Raw genomic sequence first — 19,402 nt, forward strand, 5'->3', positions numbered from 1 at the left:
GTGAATAATTAAAGATGAAATATTTTGGTTATTGATATGGCGATCTTTAAAAGAACATGTACAGCTTCCTTTGTACATTTTTAAAACCATATAAAATATCTAAACAAAACAAAGCAAACCACATCTGAAAAAAAATCAGCTCTCACTTCATGAGCGAATAATATCTTTTCTGGAATCAAATGCTTCAGTAACCAGCACAAAGGTTGAATTTTGCTGGGAATTGCACAGCTGTCTTGCCTTCGTTCTGAAAGCAAGTAACCCAACTTTGGCAAATGGGACCTGGGATGGAAAATTGCTGGCAGCAGCCAATTATGAAGATGCTTGATGGAACGGCATTCAAAATAAGGATTTCAGTCTGGCTTAAACATCAAAATGGCTATTAGGCTAATAGCTCTGAAAAGGAGAAGGAGATTGGCCAGTCAGTCATCCAGCTCCAGTGGCTGGGACGGTATCACTGAGTACCCTTGTGTCCTCTTGACTGCCAAAGTGTAGTCAGGATAATAGACGGCAGGAAGACAGAAGAAAGGAAGAAAAGAAGAAAAAAGTGTCTGGACATTATTAAACAAACCAGTGTCTCCAAGAACAACATATTTTATGTGATGAGTGCCTCACTATCTCACCTTTTCCAGCGCTTTTTGCGAGGTGCTTGGCTCTTCCATTTCCAAGTGTCTGGCTGAGGTAATGCTCTCGTCTGAATCCTCATTCCGAAGGGATGCTGGCTGCTCAGAGCTTTTAGTTGGAGCGCTGTGTACTTTAACACCTCTCCTTGAAAACAGGCTGCACAAGGGAAAGGGGACACAACAAAAATATGGAAACGTCATTGCATTCTAGACAAACTGTCAAAAAAAATAAACTAGAATGAAGGTATATTGATGATGAGAGTACCAGGAGTTTGATGTTCGCCACATTTGACCTGTGAGAAATTAACAGTGGCACACTCATACCAAGAGCTCGTATTACTAGTACTGAACACTGTTATATTGTCTAATAGTTAGGGAGTATATGAATAGGTGATAATGTTTGCATATTCAGATGGCACGAAAATCTGGACTTCTTGCAATGTTATTCAACCTGCTATCAACCTAGATCTTATGAAAGCCAAAATGTGGACTTGAATACCCAGAGAGTGGAAAATTTCCCCCAACCTGGCCACATGCTAGTGTGTACATAATTTCTTCCCGAAATCTGAAGTTTATTAAAAATAAAACATAAAACATAAAACAAAGTAACACCATTGATAATTGATAGAAAACTGTACACAGCACTTTGTCAGGTAGGACAGTGAACTCTGAATTTAGCCTTCAGTATATTGGTACTGCAAACGTTAGGATTTCTATTCAGTAACTTTCATTTATATTGCACGTTTAACATAGAAAATTTTCCAAAACTCTCAAAAGAAGTACAGCAGATGGCATGATAAAAAATTCCCACACTGAAAATCCTGATTGTTGGTATATTGGGCATTAAATAGTACAGGGAGCAAGAGCAGATGGCTGCTGAAATGTGAGATTGCACACTAATGTTGCAATGTTGATTGCCTGCACTTCGAGAATCACAATTAAGCCATGGAAGCCTAAATCACATCCATGTAACATCCACACTCATGTAAAGAGAAGATATCCCAGGAAGTGAATAAGTGTTTCCCTTCTCTTTCTTGGTTTCTATATAACAATAGTCACATGTCACAGTCCAGATCGCTGCAAGGCACAACACAGCAACAAGGCATGGTTTTTTTCTCTGAAACTCTAAACGGGTAGGTGGGGGAAAAATCTGACTTTGCTGAGTTCTGGTCAGTCCTTGCCTATTGAACAGAAATATAAGATAATATCTCCAACTCAGGAACATTACTGAAAACAATAACTTTGAAGTCTTTACACATGTATGCGTGACAACACAAACACATAATTTCATGTCAACTTCCACACGGAAAGAGATTTGAGTTTTGAGGTGGAGTTTCAAATGTGAGAAGCATGGCTGATAATTTTTCAACAGAAGATATTTCTGCTGCCTGCTGACCCACAAAGTAGCACACAAATCTGATTTTTCACTCAAAATTGTTAAACATTGCTAGTTTTCATTATACAGGCCCACAAATATGCAAATTTAATTCACTGTAACACCTTTTTTGCTTACTTGTCTCTCATAAACAAATTCATAAATTTAGCCATGGTGCAGAAACTTCTCAGTGGAAAAATGAGAATCGCGAGGCAATACCAAGCTCATCACAGGTCCACATTCTACATTCATGGCCATAGCAAAGAATCTGTATCAATCAGTCTACATTAGACACATGCATGAGGTGAGAATAACACCACCACTCCTTGCATCTTCTCAAATTACTCGACCAGTGACTAAAAACATCCCACTCCAATGAAACAATAATGACCACGCATCAAATGTCTCTATTTGTCAAGGAACAGATGTACTTATCTTTCTGTCCAATCATCCCGATAAAAAAGGAAATAATGAGATATCTGAGATGCTTAACATGGGATACTTACCAGCTGAGGCGCTTCAACACACTCTTTTTGGGCTTTGGCGGTTTCTCGAGTTCAGAGGAGCTGCAGGACAGCAGATGAACATGTTCAGACAAGATTCATTTAAAAAGAATCAGGTGCCTTTGTTCAATACTCTGAATATTTTTGGCAAAATGAATCATTTACAGAGAATTGAAACTGCATGAATGATAATTTTGTTTGCAAAAGGCAAGTGTTTTCAGGCAAAAGAACACTGAACATTACTTTGACTAATGAGCAACAAAATCTCTTCTGTGGGCACATCAATCTTTTCTGCTTTATGAACAGCAGAACAAGACAATAAGAATTCTGAAGAAGTGTCACCAGACCCGAAAGTTAACTCTGCTTTTTTTCCACAGATGCTGCCAGACCTGCTTAATTTTTTTCAGCAATTTCTCTTTGTGTTTCTGATTTCCAGCATCTGCAGTTCCTTTGGGTATTTTTTTTTACCAAGACGATAACCGTCTTCGTCTTTTTGCAGAACACATGGAATTGAAAAAAATTTGATGCAACACGACAGAATTGATTCATTGAGCAACTGGCTTTATCCTCATAGGTCAGAATTCATTGTCAAAACTTTGAAACCAAGGAAAAGGAAGACAGTAAGTAAACTGGCAGCTCACTAGCATTAAACAGCAATTATAACTAGAGAAGATTTCACACACAACCCTTAACTGTTTTACCTGCACACTCCTACAATACCAGTTACGTACTCGCTATCCTCACTTAAGTATTGTTGCATAAAGAACAAGTCTAGAAAATTCTCGTTTGAACGAAGGGTGTATGATGAGCAAGCAAACTGCAGGGATTTGATACCCAAAATTATTTCATATTCCTGAAAGAACACAAATAAATAATGAGCTGTTAAAGCAAGTTTAAACTGCTATAATTGCTCCTGCTAAATCCGAGTCCGTGGTATTTTGAACAGCATCAATAACTTTATTCAAAGTGCACAGTACATCATGTCACAAAAATATTTCTGCTTTGGAAATAAATGACACAAATGTGACTTTTCAAGGATAAATTTCTGTACAGATTATCCAGGAAGGTTTCAGGACACTAATTCCCAAAACAGTGCTTCAAAGATGGATTTTTTTTTTAAATGATTCACTTAAGAACAATACGCTGATTTCGGGTGAAGACAAGAAATGTAATGAAAGATCATTCATCGACGCAAAAGGAAGTCTGCCAAGTACAAAATAAGTGGCTGATCTATAGTAACTGGTACCAAGACAGACGGTGAAAATGTTGAGTTAATTTTTCAAAGTTGCACCACCACGAAATTGAATGGACCATGAGCAGCTCGAAGTTACTGGACTATTTTCTTTCAACCACAGTGGCTTCTTGGTTGAATCTTGTCACAATTTGACATGTAAAAAGGGCCAGGCCTCTCTAAGTCAAACTCTGACAACATGTTACTGCCAAGTTGTAAAGTGCCAGCCAGTTTTCAACAGGTCAGTGAAAAGAAACACTTCACTACATCCACATCAGCCACTACAAATGGCGGGCCATTTGACAGATTACATTCCAAGCTGGTGAATTGGAGTCACACAGCGTTGGATGCCTATTTTGCCACCCAGCTGATTTTACATCACATGGCCCAGTTTGGCAAATTCAGCATCAGCTACTTCTGATCGGAACCTATTCTATTCATAGGGATCTCAAGTTACAGCTCTGTTTGCCATAAGGTCAAATTCCTCTCGAATTAATATTCCCAGGTTGCCTGCTGAATGTTGCAGTACAAGACGAAAATACAATCTGTGTGGGTTTCCTCTGGGTGCTCTGGTTTCTTCCCAAGGTCCAAAGATGTGCAGGTTAGGTGGGTTGCCCATGCTAAATTGCCTGTCGTTCCCAGGGATATTTACGTTCTGTGGGTTAGACGTGGGGAATGGGTCTGGGTGGGACGCGCTTCAGAGTGGCCATGTGAACTTGTTGGGCCGCATGGCCTGTTTCCACACTGTGGGGATTTGATGACACCTTCAACAGTAACCATGGCAACAGGGATGTTTGAGAATTTGGTATTACTAAATTCAGAAATATGGAGTAAAAAATACTGCCCAGTCAGTGAGAACCCCAACAGCTGCAATCCCTCAATTTTTTGACATCCCATGACGAAATGATGTCTCTCATCTAAAGGAAAATACTAATATGGAGAGATTGTTTATCCAGTGTCTTCAATAATGAAATAGCTTCCATGACACTGAGATTAATTGAACAACATCTTCACTCACATAACACCTGGCATATCCTGTACGTGGCTGTGACTGCTCAATGGTAAATTGCAGCACATTAGCAGCGCAAAAGCAAGCCATTTGGCTGAACTGCTCCATGCTGATCTTTACACCTCTCCCACCTTGCTTCAACTCTTAATATGCCTCTTTTTGTCCTTTCTGACATCTAACTTTCTCTCAAATACATCTGTGCTCATCCTCTCAACGAGTCCTGGTAGCAGCAGCTTCTGCAATCTGGCTGCTCTGAGCAACAAAGCATCTCCTTAATTCTTTATTGGATTTATTAGTGACCATATACATTTAGGATGCAGTTGGGGACTCCCCCTACACCCCCAATCAAGCAAATAAAACAGCAAAAGAGTGAAAAGCATGCTTTTCCCCTTTCAGACAATTCCAAACATTTTGCACAATGCAATTTTCAGTACTAACTTTTTGTCTCTTGTCAAAGTTGATCCAGCCATTCTGTAAGAGATAGACAAGGACAAAGAAAATTAATTCAATATGGACAAAGATCAAATGGTACTACATGATCATGAAATTTAAAAGATCAGAAGTGAAATACAAGCTCTGTAAACTTGGTTCCATTTTAGGATATCGTCAAAGGTCAATCACAAATGATCATTTTGAGTGCGAGCAGCAGCGGAGGCAAGACGGACCCGGAAGACTGCAGCTAAGGTAAAGCAGTTTATTTTTAAAATTACTTACCGATAGCGGGCAGCGGTGTTTTTTTTTCCTCTTTCAGAGAAGGAGCGGGAGCAGCAGAGGAAGTGACGAGGACCAGAGGGGCAGCCGGGAAGGAAAGCAGTAAGTATAAATACTCACCCTTCGACGCCAACGGCCATTTTGAGTGCGAGCAGCAGCGGAGGCAAGACGGACCCGGAAGACTGCAGCTAAGGTAAAGCAGTTTATTTTTAAAATTACTTACCGGTAGCGGGCAGCGGTGTTTTTTTTTCCTCTTTCAGAGAAGGAGCGGGAGCAGCAGAGGAAGTGACGAGGACCAGAGGGGCAGCCGGGAAGGAAAGCAGTGACCATATATATCAGCAAGGCGGCTAAACCCGAGACTCTACAACTGTAGTGTCTCCCACCCGCCCTCCTCCTCTAACCTAGTTAATAAGGTAAGGTTCATTCTAAACTTTCTCTATTGAATATAAGTTTGTTATTAATTTGTTATTGTTATTTGACGTAAGCTTTCTACTTTAGTATTGAGTTGGCGTTCAGATAAGTGGGGTATGGATGCTAGGACAGTTGCTTGCTCCTCCTGCAGAATGTGGCAGTTGGGAGATGTGGCACACGTCTCCGCTGGCTACATCTGCGGGAAGTGCACCCAGCTACAGCTCCTTGAAAACCGTGTTAGGGAAATGGAGCTGGAGCTGGATGAACTACGGATCATTCAGGAGGCAGAGGGGGTAATTGAGAGGAGTTATCGGGAGTTGGTCACTCCTAAGGCTCAGGTCGAGGATAGATGGGTTACAGTTAGGGGGAGGAAAGGGGACAGACAGACAGTGCAGAGATCCCCTGTGGGCATTCCCCTCAGCAATAAGTATACCGTTTTGGATACTGCTGGGGGGGATGACCTACCAGAGGAAAGCCATAGTAGTCAGTTCTCTGGCACTGAGCCTGACACTGTGGCAAAGAAGGGAAGGGGGCAGAATAGAAAAGTACTCGTGGTAGGGGACTCGATAGTTAGGGGAATCGACAGGAGATTTTGTGGGCAAGATCGGGATTCCCGGAAGGTATGTTGCCTCCCTGGTGCCAGGGTCCGGGACGTCTCCGATCGGTTGTATAAAGTTCTAAAAGGGGAGGGCGAACAGCCAGAAATCGTGTTACATATTGGCACAAATGATATAGCCAGAAATAGGTTTGAGGATATAAAAAGTGATTTCAGGGAGTTAGGATGGAAGCTGCAGAGCAGGACGAACAGAGTAGTGTTCTCTGGTTTACTACCGGTGCCACGAGATAGTGAGGTGAGGAACAGGGAGCGGGCGCAGCTGAACACGTGGCTACGCAGCTGGTGTAGGAGGGAGGGCTTCAGATATGTTGATAATTGGGATGCCTTCTGGGGAAGGTGGGACCTGTACAAGAAGGACGGGTTGCATCTGAACTGGAAGGGGATCAATGTCCTGGGTGGAAGGTTTGCTCGAGTAGTTCGAGAGGGTTTAAACTAGTATGGCAGGGGGGTGGGAACCTGAGCTGTATACCAGAGGTGAGCGTTGATGCAGGTGAGGCAGTAGCAAGAGGTAGACCAGCTAGTGGGAAGGATTTTCCTGGGAAGGAACCAAGGGATCGGTTAAAGTGTGTTTGCTTTAATGCAAGGAGTATCAGGAATAAAAGTGATGAACTTAGAGCATGGATCAGTACCTGGTGCTATGATGTTGTGGCCATAACAGAGACATGGGTTTCTCATGGGCAGGAATGGTTGCTGGATGTTCCAGGGTTTAGAACATTTAAAAAGAATAGGGAGGGGGGAAAAAGAGGAGGGGGTGTAGCACTACTAATCAGAGAGGGTATCACAGCTACAGAAGCTTCCTTTGTCGAGGAAGATCTGCCTACTGAGTCAGTATGGGTGGAAATTAGGAACAGCAAGGGAGTAGTCACCTCGTTAGGGGTTTACTACAGGCCCCCCAATAGCAGCAGGGAGATTGAAGAAAGCATAGGTCGACAGATTTTGGAAAAGTGTGCACGCAGTAGGGTTGTTGTAATGGGTGACTTTAACTTTCCTAATATTGATTGGAACCTCCTTAGAGCAGAAGATTTGAATGGAGCTGTTTTTGTAAGGTGTGTTCAGGAGGGTTTCCTAACGCAGTACGTTGACAGGCCGACGAGGGGAGAGGCCATTCTAGACTTGGTGCTCGGAAACGAGCCGGGGCAGGTATCAGATCTTGTGGTGGGAGAGCATTTTGGTGATAGTGACCATAACTGCCTCACATTCTACATAGCTATGGAGAAGGAGAGGATTAGGCAGAATGGGAGGATATTTAATTGGGGAAGAGGAAACTATGATGCGATTAGACATGAGTTAGGAAGCATGGACTGGGAGCAGTTGTTCCATGGTAAGGGAACTATAGACATGTGGAGACGGTTTAAGGAACAGTTGTTGGGAGTGATGAGTAAATATGTCCCTCTGAGACAGGCAAGAAGGGGTAAGATTAGGGAACCTTGGATGACGAGAGCGGTGGAGCTTCTAGTGAAAAGGAAGAAGGTAGCTTACATAAGGTGGAGGAAGCTAGGGTCAAGTTCAGCTAGAGAGGATTACATGCAGGCAAGGAAGGAGCTCAAAAATGGTCTGAGGAGAGCCAGGAGGGGGCACGAGAAAGGCTTGGCAGAAGGAATCCGGGAAAACACAAAGGCATTTTACACTTACGTGAGGAATAAGAGAATGGTCAAAGAAAGAGTAGGGCCGATCAGGGATAGCATAGGGAACTTGTGTGTGGAGCCTGAGGAGGTAGGGGAAGCCCTAAATGAGTTTTTTGCTTCTGTCTTTACGAAAGAAACGAACTTTGTAGTGAATGAAACCTTTGAAGAGCAGGTGTGCATGCTGGAATGGATAGAGATAGACGAAGCTGATGTGCTGAAAATTTTGTCAAACATTAAGATTGACAAGTCGCCAGGCCCGGATCAGATTTGTCCTCGGCTGCTTTGGGAAGCGAGAAATGCAATTGCTTCGCCACTTGCGAAGATCTTTGCATCCTCGCTCTCCACTGGAGTCGTACCTGAGGACTGGAGAGAGGCAAATGTAATTCCTCTCTTCAAGAAAGGAAATAGGGAAATCCCCGGCAATTATAGACCGGTAAGTCTCACGTCTGTCGTCTGCAAGGTGTTAGAAAGGATTCTGAGGGATAAGATTTATGACCATCTGGAAGAGCATGGCTTGATCAAATACAGTCAACACGGCTTTGTGAGGGGTAGGTCATGCCTTACAAACCTTATTGAGTTTTTTGAGGATGTGACTAGAAAAGTTGATGAGGGTCGAGCTGTGGATGTGGTGTATATGGACTTCAGTAAGGCATTTGATAAGGTTCCCCATGGTAGGCTCATTCAGAAGGTCAGGAGGAATGGGATACAGGGGAACTTAGCGGCTTGGATACAGAATTGGCTGGCCAACAGAAGACAGCGAGTGGTAGTAGAAGGAAAATATTCTGCCTGGAAGTCAGTGGTGAGTGGAGTTCCACAGGGCTCTGTCCTTGGGCCTCTACTGTTTGTAATTTTTATTAATGACTTGGACGAGGGGATTGAAGGATGGGTCAGCAAGTTTGCAGACGACACAAAGGTCGGAGGTGTCGTTGACAGTGTAGAGGGCTGTTGTAGGCTGCAGCGGGACATTGACAGGATGCAGAGATGGGCTGAGAGTTGGCAGATGGAGTTCAACCTGGATAAATGCGAGGTGATGCATTTTGGAAGGTCGAATTTGAAAGCTGAGTACAGGATTAAGGATAGGATTTTTGGCAGCGTGGAGGAACAGAGGGATCTTGGTGTGCAGATACATAGATCCCTTAAAATGGCCACCCAAGTGGACAGGGTTGTTAAGAAAGCATATGGTGTTTTGGCTTTCATTAACAGGGGGATTGAGTTTAAGAGTCGTGACATCTTGTTGCAGCTCTATAAAACTTTGGTTAGACCGCACTTGGAATACTGCATCCAGTTCTGGGCGCCCTATTATAGGAAAGATGTGGATGCTTTGGAGAGGGTTCAGAGGAGGTTTACCAGGATGCTGCCTGGACTGGAGGGCTTATCTTATGAAGAGAGGTTGACTGAGCTCGGTCTCTTTTCATTGGAGAAAAGGAGGAGGAGAGGGGACCTAATTGAGGTATACAAGATAATGAGAGGCATAGATAGAGTTGATAGCCAGAGACTATTTCCCAGGGCAGAAATGGCTAGCACGAGGGGTCATAGTTTTAAGCTGTTTGGAGGAAAGTATAGAGGGGATGTCAGAGGCAGGTTCTTTACGCAGAGAGTTGTGGGAGCATGGAATGCGTTGCCAGCAGCTGTTGTGGAAGCAAGGTCATTGGGGTCATTTAAGAGACTGCTGGACATGTATATGGTCACAGAAATTTGAGGGTGCATACATGAGGATCAATGGTCGGCACAACATTGTGGGCTGAAGGGCCTGTTCTGTGCTGTACTGTTCTATGTTCTATGTTCTATCTATCATACCACCAGGTCCAACTTTGGACATTACATAGAGCCCTTTGCTCCAGTCAAGTAGGTCAGTGCCAAGCTGGTGGCATTCTCAGCTGCTTAACTGCTCAATAGGCAGTCACATCCAGGTACCAAATTTAGCTGTACAGAATAAAAATGATTTGCAACTTATCCAACTTTTTGTAAAACTAAACCCATATTCAATTAACTGCAAAATGAATTGAATGTTCCTTTGTTTACAAATTGTTTGATTCACAGCGCAAAGCATCAAATTAATCTGATCAGGGTGATTAATCAAACTCAATCGTTTTTTTTTGTTGCTTTGATTCTCATCTACAAGTAGTTTGCAATGAAACTGTAACAATAGTGGTCATCTGCAAATAAGGAATCCAAATCTTGTAAAAGAGACTTACTGAATGGTAATTAGGGAAAGCTGAATCCAGCACTGAAAACTCTGTTAAGAAAGTTCCCAGGTACGGCACAATTCCCTGAACTATATCCTAGAAAAAGAGAGGTGAATTTGTTTAATCCATTGTGAATTCAGTGTCATATTTCCCAAACATACGACTCCATGTCTTATTTATTCCCTTGATCATGCAACTAAATCTATTTAGAATCAAAACTTAGAAGTCAAAATTTTGGACTGTCACACGGTGGAATGCAAAGTTGGAGTTATAAAGGCCAGACAAGTTCAACATTTGATCCCTGATCTGTGAACTGTAAACCAAACTCAATATTTGAGTAACTTCATCATTTGGAGATTGGAAATTTTCTACGTAATGTGCAATTTCGCTTGAATATAAAAACAATTTACCTCACCAGATCTCCAAAACTTTGTCTCAACAAGTTTAAATGTAATTTTTTTCTAAAATCAAGAATATAATTCTTCTCAATGTCTTTTCATAGGACACCTCTCTTACCCAAAGAAATAATTTAATGGTCTCAGACGGTGGGTTGGTTCAGAACCTAAGAGCCTAGGAGATCTATCGGAATTGGCAAATTGGAACCAATATTGGGTTTGTGGCAGGAAGCAAATGCGATTTTTGAGGGGCTTTTCGGCAACTTGATGCTTTCATCCAGCAGCATACCAGAGGGTACAGTAATAGTTCTTACTGTGCGTACATTAATGTTGAAGACACGAAAGCTCCAAGTATGAACAGCCGGTTCACAGATGACACAAGAATTGGACGGTTGTAAACAGCAAAAAGCCTTAGTCTCTCGGGTTACACATATGGGCTGGTTAGAAGGCCTGAACAGAGGCAAATAGAATTCAATCCAGAAAAGTGTGAGGTGAAGCATTTTGGGAGCCTAATAAGTCAGGAGAATATATGTTCAATGAGATAATAAGGTGTGGAGCTGGATGAACACAGCAGGCCAGGCAGCATCAGAGGAGCAGGAAAGTTGATGTTTTGGGTCTGTATGACAGAGGATCAGAAGGACCTTGGTGTGTGCATAAACATATTCTTGAAGGCAGGAGGACCTGTGGATAAATTGATAAAATATTGGATACTTGCCTGAATATAAGAGCAAAGGGGTAATGATGGAACTGTAAATAACATTAGTTAAGCCACAGCTGGAACAATGTGTGCCGAGAAACTAAGGCATTTTGCTACTTACTACCGCTCCAATTCTTGTGTCATCTGTGAACCTGCTGTTCATACTTGGAGCTTGAACATTAATGTACACACAACAAGAACTATTGCGGTACCCTGCACCACTGCCAAAGCACATTTGTGTAAGATGCTGAAAGATTAGCAAACCATGCACTGTCATTCACTGCATAATCTGGGAGAAAGCTTTATGGAAGTTATACAACTGTCCAATCATGAACTCACATTTTCCCCTATATACTTACAGAATTTTGCACCACAAAAACAATCATCATGCAGAGCACACATTTTTGATTATAAAAGCAAACCGACTTTTAGATTCAATCTAGATCAGAAAAATATGTTGAAATTCTGCACAGTGCACCAATCACAACACACAATAAACAAAGTGTGACAGCAGGGCAGTAGAAATTCTGGGGCAAACATCTGGAAAGCAATGTAAAAAGATAGTTCACTGCAACTGGAACATTGAGCAGTTTGAAACATGGAGTGTCTGTCAAACTGACAACATGCTAGCATGATTACTGCATTTCTCCCTCTTCAAACACCAGCTTAAAAATGCTTCAATTCCATCTAAGAATGATTTAGAGAATAAGAAAACTTTGACTATTTTCTGAGCTGGACAACTAGTTTGGTAAAGTGGCACTAAAATATTTATATCTGACCAATTATTTTGTTATTTTGTCAAATTCAGGAGCAAAATGAGTGGACAAAGAGCATGATAAAAGGAGTGAGGAGGAATGGCTAGAAACTTGTCAGTTTTCGTCCAAGCTAGTTGAAACGAGACAGTTGATGTCTGAAATACTGAACAAACAAAGAGATATGAATATCTCTCCATTCCTACGCAGCAAATAGTTCTTACTGCAGAGAACAATAAAAGGAAGACATGGTAATTGAGTAAAAACACTTATGAGAACCAGTTAAATCTCTTAACGATTTGCCTTGGCCTTTATTAATTACAAGGCCCTTGAAGTGTACAAAGCAAAAGAAAAAGAAATTGGCACATATTGCACTTTAGACATTGCTTCAGTTCAAATTTCCAAGATAATGAACCCTGGAAAGATAATCTATGAAGGCTGCATCACTGCAGTATAACCAAATTTGATGTTGATTAAAATGTCAACTGCAATATCATCAGCAATTACAAGAATCATGGCAAAACAATCTTGGAAGACTTGAGCCAAGCCAGACCACCTGGACTGCAATACACATATTCCTGTTGCATTGTTGATTGACAGCATCTGTACGCATTCAGTCACCAACTGAGTTCATTGCAGATATTTTACTAGAAACTATTGATCATGCCCTGAATATAGTCACACTGGGTCAAGTGCAACACCTTACCACCATTAGCAGCTCTCTACTTGCTATAAAGTTATCTTCTTCATTGTTTGAAAGGTCTTCAAATGTTATCTTACTGCTCCTAGTCAAGAGAATGAGACAAATTACTCTTGACAGAATAGAGTCAAGATAACAAACAGCCGACATAGAATCTGACAAATAAGCAAGTAATACAGACAGTGAACGGCAGTGAAGCAATTTTACAATAAGTATAGTTATTTTAACCAAATTGTTCAGAAATGTTTTGGCAATCTCTGGGGCAGGTAGAACTTGAACCCTGATTGTTGAAACCCAGGGATGGGGATACTGCCATTGTGCCGCAAAAGCTCTTGTGTGCAGTCGTTTTGGTGAATCTCATTGCAGCAAGAGAGATTTCATTCCCAAGCTGCCTACAAAAAACAACCATGATCAAATGGTCTGAGGCACACGAACATAAACTACAGGTGTGCACTTCAAAGTGTTATAGAGTGCTTTCTTGGGAGATTAAAATAATTGTTGTCTTTGTATTTTAGTATCCCACACAAACCTCTGGCTTATATCACCCCATCACAGCATATCCACAGGAAACTGTGTTACGTTCCATCCAACAGCAGATCAGTTTTGGAACACGATAGTTAAATATTTCGAGTTGCCAAACAGTTTTCTTTTTCCACTTAAACAAATTAACTCTTTGCTCCTTCGTGAAAGAATGAAAGATTCTGCCAATTAGCCAATTGTTAGGATTGCACTGTAGTGCCTCTGGTAATCCTGTTAATGCACCGAGCGTGTGAAGCTCACTTGGGCAAGTAAACCTGGAGGTCAAACCTGCAATTTCCTACCTCATATTTATTAAATAAATATTACAAGGCTCTTTCTGAACAATGACTTACTTTGACACGGCTGCCCAAGTCTTCTTCAAATTGAACACACTATTTGATTGCAATGCCGTAGTAATTGCATGCGCTGACGAGAAATTCTGCAAGATCCGACATTCCTGTCAGAGAAAAAAAGCCGTGAGTTCTGTGGAAAAAGCAGTGACTCCCCATTACCCAACACCTCAGACTTTTTAAAAAGGTTCTATCAGAAAAATGTTAGCTGATAGAATAACAGCATTAACAAACAAACTTTTTGATGGAAACAATTCCATGATACTTGGCAACTCAAACCTTGATATTCGTTTTGTATCCCTCTGAGACAACCTCTTCAGTTGCCTTGCTGCCAGCCTGTGACTGGTTAGATATGATTACTGACACCAAAGGAGATGCTTAAAATGAGTAGGATTGAGACATAGACATCTGAGTGGTAGAAGTGGCGAAGGTAGAGGGGTGGAGGCGGGGTAATCATCTTTGTTATATCCATCACATTTAGCTCATAAATGAATGATAGGTTGTATTATCTGACAGAATAGGAGGGCAGGACCAGTCACGTGAGATACTCATTCGACGGAAAACAGACAAATCAGGAAATTGGGTCTACTTTTATGATTCACTACGTTATTGATACTGAGTTAACTAATCTTACATAGATTAGCAGCTGAATGTCCTTCATCTGTTTCCACCACCCCCCCAACCTGTTGTAGGTAGGGAGAAAACTGGATCAAATCAAACCTCCCAAATGTGTACTTTGGGGTGTGGTGGAGATGAGGAGGAAACCTGTGAGTGTTTGTTATCAGGTCTCAAAGCCACTTCTGCTTGGGGAGGAAGGCCAGGGAGGGGCAGGGTGATCACACCATTTGGGATTTCTTTAGAGGTGCGTCAATTGGCATAATCATAAGTGCCTTATCTGATTAAGGCCAGCAGGTAGGTTCTCAAGCCCAGAGTCTTCCGGCTTCAGGGAAATAAAGCTGCTGCAGTAAAATGGAAGTAATGGAGGGCACTTCAACATGGAAGCCACTCCTTGTCAACTATTGTAAAAACTCAAAATCAGAACTAGAAAAGTCAGCCAAGTGATCACTGTAAGGTGGCGATTCCTCTTCAGAATAGCCTTTGATAGCGCCTGTGTATATGTCAGGAACTCTTTCATCTATGTCTACTACTGGATTTCAGCCTACATTCGGTTGAACTTCTCCATATTGTGAAACTGGAGACAGACTTTCAAATCCCCATCAAGGTCCCAATAATGCCTCAAGACTCTTAATGAGTCAAAACTGATGCAGGCAGTGTTGCCAAGACCCAAACCAGACTTCTCCAAATTAGCTGGCAACAGAATTATTGTGAACTTTCATTCCAAACCTTACTAATGAATGAATATTTTGTTGTCACGTGTATAAGGGAAAATACATTGCAAGTACAGTTTTGTTGCAAAATCCAGTGCAATTTTAGATTATAAAATCAGTAAGAATCAATTACTTCCTTTACTTAATGAGTTAATTACTCGGTTCCTATCCTGATCCTTTCCAAATGTACGAGTGGGCATGCCACATGTTGGCGACAAGTACAAACCAGGTATCAGATCTGACAGCCCTTCCTCACTCTTTTCCCGATTGCTGACTAACATGCTGAGACAAATTCCTTTGGCAAACACATAGGAAACAGACAACCAGGCAAGTTACTGAAGGGCCGTCATGTAGGCACACAGAATGCAGAACATTGGGAATAAAATGTACACTGTTTCATAGACTGATTACCGCTTGGAAGGGAGGCAAATAACACGATGTAATGCCCAATCGTAACTTCATTTTTGAAGGGCCAGTAAAAATCTGAAATCACTGCCTTTTTTATCCACTTAAATATATTTGATTAGAAAAAAATACATTAATATTTCAATGCAACTGTAAACTGAGGCAAGAACTATTAGCAGCCAGCACTACAGAAATTATGAATGCTAGGATTTTCCATGAAGTATTCAACTCTTATTCAGAAAAGTAGTCTGCTCGCCAATTCAAGAGGCTTTCAAACCTTGGACATATCAACACATAGTATTAATGGCTTGCTCTCTTCCACCATGGTTGTTCCATGCACTGTGGACTTTAACATGTCACAAAGGCTAAAAACCAATAAAGAATAGTGTACCTGGGCAACATCAATCCATTTCTCAATGATTTTAGCCGTCTGCCGTGGTTTCAGCTGTTGAGGTCTTAATATGGTGCTGGTGACACATTTTGTAACATTATTGAACTGTGTAATGGTGGCCTGGACGGTTGATACCAGATGGTGTTTTTCTTCCTTCCCTCGTTGAGACCAGATGGACCCTAAACATTGGCTGGGCACAAGTTTCCGAAAAAGATCCTGATCAAAAATAAAAAGGAAACAAAGGTTAAAGGTGTCAGTCGTGCCATGTTTTAAGCAATGAACGACAAACAAGATTTGTCCGTCCATGGGTACATTCGTCCTGCTAGTTTGCAATTGTACATTAAAACTGCATGCTATATTGTCAATGACTGGCTACATAATACTCACATTGATGCACAAGGGCACATTGGCTATTCAGACAAATCAAAACCCTCAAATTTTCAGTCATCTGCTTCCTATTTGTATGTTAGATTTAAAATCACCGGTTATCTCCACCCAACTCCGACTGTTGGCTCCACGCACACCTTCAATGCACGGCTCTGCTGGCAATAGTCACTGCTACAGATGCTCAGCCCTGGTGGCCCACAGGCTAGACAGGCTGGGCATCAGTATAGCGGCCCTGCATCATGTCTACTTCTCGCACCAAGGCAGGTTGACAGAACACAATGGCAGCCCGGCCCTCTGTTGGTTCAACAGACCTGAATATCAACACTTCCCCACTATTGGTTTCATGCTGAACACAAATCTTGCCAAACATCCAAGCTTGTCAACTGGCCATTCAGATTGCATAATGTCCTTCTGTGTCCCTCTTCAAGATGAGCAACTCCCATCAACAATTATGCTCCGACAGTGAAAGTTAACACAGCTGGCAAATAGTTCCTTCAGATCCCCGTAAACTCATTCAGAATGGAGAAATTTGTCAGTCTCATCACTTTCAAAGCCAGAGTTGGTTGTGACAGGTTGGAGTAGAAAGGAATGCTCAGAAACCATTGAGTGGGAAACTGTTGCATGTTTATGCAAGCATGGTGGGCTCTCACTTTTAACAGTCTGATCACGTCACAATGATGTCAGCGATCATTTCCGGCAAGGAATAGCTTAGGCTAACCCTGCTGCCTCGACAGTAAACTACACAATAAAACTCCTGCTGTTTAACATTTCAGCCCCCTGGCCCTGCATGGTAAAGAAAAAAAACTAGCGATGAGGATCAAAAAAACCGCTTTGATATTCACCAGGTCAAACCACTGATTTGAAAAAGACTCACAGCCCTCACTGCAGATCTCGATGGTTCAACAAAAGAAAAGCAGCTACATTCTTCAACAGACACCCAGCTAGGTTGCTTCCCACCAAAAATGGCTGTTGTCATCATTATGTCACATGATTAGACTCTAAGTGCCAGTCGGTATATACATACACATATGCAACAGAGACTGCAGTGAAAACAGACTGTTACCTTTGGAACTCTGTGCAGAAAAGCAGCTGCCCCTTAACAAACTGAGATAACAAAGTGTGGAGCTGGAGGAACACAGCAGGCCAAGCAGCATCTTAGGAGCAACTGTGCTCACCCAGCTCTGCACTTTGTTGCCTCGGGTTCTTCTGCATCTGCAGTTCCCATTATCTCTTATCCCATAACCAAAACCTACTTTTGACAAAGTGGTCACTTCCAGATGAGATCGCTGCACCCCTGTTCTGAACACTAACATATGCTTGGGATTTTTGAGATCGAGAGGACTACTTACATTCTAGAGTCACACCCAATGCTGTCATACAGACCGCTGAACTTCCACTTCAAGCCTAAGCCTATGACCAGACTTTGACATAACTCAAATTTTGATTCAGCAACCACGAGTCTCATTTTGTAGAGGTAGACATCAAGCCACCTTGGAGACTAGACTGGAATACCCCGTGGCTGATCCCACTCCAGAAGATTCTGGGAAAACAACAAAATTGCCATACTGGATACTTCAAACAAAATCAGTGGACTCTTGAAGAAACAGTGACTGTTATGATGAAACAATTAAACTTTTACCCTGAAATACTATTCATTTTGTCAAGGTTCAACACGAAGTTACAAAGGATTTTCAGTGCTCTCTCGGGTCACTTATTTCACATGGCGTTCATTCAAAACAAATGACAAGTGCTGAAGTTTTAGTTGGCAGGTATTTCAAGCGAGATACTGAAGTTACACATCAAACAACACATTCTAACATCTTGGAAGGCTGCATTTTTAAGGGAATTCAGTTATAATGACTGGTGGAACAGTAATAGCAGAAAACAATACAGAGAGATTCAGATGCCTACTGCTGACTGAAATATCTTATTTAGAATGACTGGGCCCCAGATTCCTGTTTACTCACAGCATCCATAAAAGTCAGCTGCTCTGCAATGAAGCGTGATGGGTAGGACAGGAGCTTTTCGTCAACTTGTTCGATGGTTTGGTCGTGTTCTTCTCCCACACAGAATCTGACTCTTCTACGGTAGCCTTCTGTGCAAGTGAAGATAGACATTTATTTTGTGCCCAAAGTTCACCCTGCTCTAAAATATCTCACAAACTTGTGACTAGAAATCATGCATTGGTTTACAATAGTTATCTAATATTCATACTTCTAAATCTAGACTTGGTGAAATTAATATGATATTGCACTGAAATCCTCTTGTTGGGAGCATCTCAATTGCAAAAGAAATTGTATTTAATGACAGATTCCCATCCCAATTTCTGGCTTTAGGAAATCTTCCGAATCACAATCTATTGTTTCACAATAACTTGCAAAATTATTACATCAGATTATAAAATAAAATGTCATTGACGGCAACAGTTCAAAAGGAAATTGTCCAGAAAGTCGGATTACATGCTGCTGGGTCTTATCGGACTATATTAGAGTATCAATTCTATGCAGAATTTGGTCTTGTACATCATGCAATTGGTACAGGGGTAATCACTCAGCAATAATTTTAATTAACTTCGTTTAGCCAAAAATTTGGAAGTAATTTTGAAGCTTGTCAAAGGAAACCAAAATGAACTAAATCCTGAGACAGAGGGGCAAGCCACACACAAACTTGTAGGGAGGCACCCTGAATTAAAGCCACATTTTTGCAACATAATTATAAATCTTACTGAACATCTCTTTCTCCGCTGCTTCCTCCGCCAAAAAACGACTCAGGAGTTTCTGGGCCCGTTCTTCAGCATCTGACCCTGGCACTGTCTGGTTCAAGTAGGAAAGTACCTTCCGGAGACAAGAGTAAGTTGGAACTTGACGAAAGTCTTCGGCAGACTCCTCCAGCCAGATTTCAAGAATTTCAGGTATAGCACTGGAAATAAAGTCAGAGATAATAACAGTTCATCGGGGAAGCAAAACGTGTGGGGAAAAAAGCTTCTAATTCTACAAATGTAAATGCAACAGATTAAAGTTGGAATGTGGGGTCATCTTGTTCGCACAGGAGATGAGCTGCCATCTTGAACTGCTGCAGTGCACATGGCAATGGTGATCCTGCTGTGCCATCAGAGGGGGGCTGTGTGGCACTTTGACCCAATGATGAAGAAATGACTGTCCAAGTTAGAATTACACTGGCCATGGATGGAA

At 41.7% G+C, this 19,402-nt stretch overlaps 1 protein-coding gene across 1 annotated transcript in view; it reads right to left on the reverse strand.

The window, feature by feature from the left end:
* Positions 1 to 717: 717 nt before the first annotated feature.
* Positions 718 to 19,402, reverse strand: part of LOC132208659 (ral guanine nucleotide dissociation stimulator-like 1) — a 41,561-nt gene continuing 22,876 nt past the window's right edge. Inside the window, exons 5-13 of the mRNA XM_059644093.1 lie at positions 18,937 to 19,130; positions 18,179 to 18,306; positions 15,825 to 16,040; positions 13,704 to 13,807; positions 12,838 to 12,916; positions 10,297 to 10,383; positions 5,177 to 5,209; positions 2,502 to 2,561; positions 718 to 777 (exon numbers count right to left, since the gene is read on the reverse strand). Coding sequence (XP_059500076.1) covers positions 2,553 to 2,561; positions 5,177 to 5,209; positions 10,297 to 10,383; positions 12,838 to 12,916; positions 13,704 to 13,807; positions 15,825 to 16,040; positions 18,179 to 18,306; positions 18,937 to 19,130 — 850 coding nt within the window. The 3' untranslated portion in view covers positions 718 to 777; positions 2,502 to 2,552. The remainder of the gene's footprint in view (positions 778 to 2,501; positions 2,562 to 5,176; positions 5,210 to 10,296; positions 10,384 to 12,837; positions 12,917 to 13,703; positions 13,808 to 15,824; positions 16,041 to 18,178; positions 18,307 to 18,936; positions 19,131 to 19,402) is intronic.

The sequence above is a fragment of the Stegostoma tigrinum genome, unplaced genomic scaffold (genome assembly GCF_030684315.1).
Source record: "Stegostoma tigrinum isolate sSteTig4 unplaced genomic scaffold, sSteTig4.hap1 scaffold_50, whole genome shotgun sequence".
Lineage (NCBI taxonomy): Eukaryota > Metazoa > Chordata > Chondrichthyes > Orectolobiformes > Stegostomatidae > Stegostoma > Stegostoma tigrinum.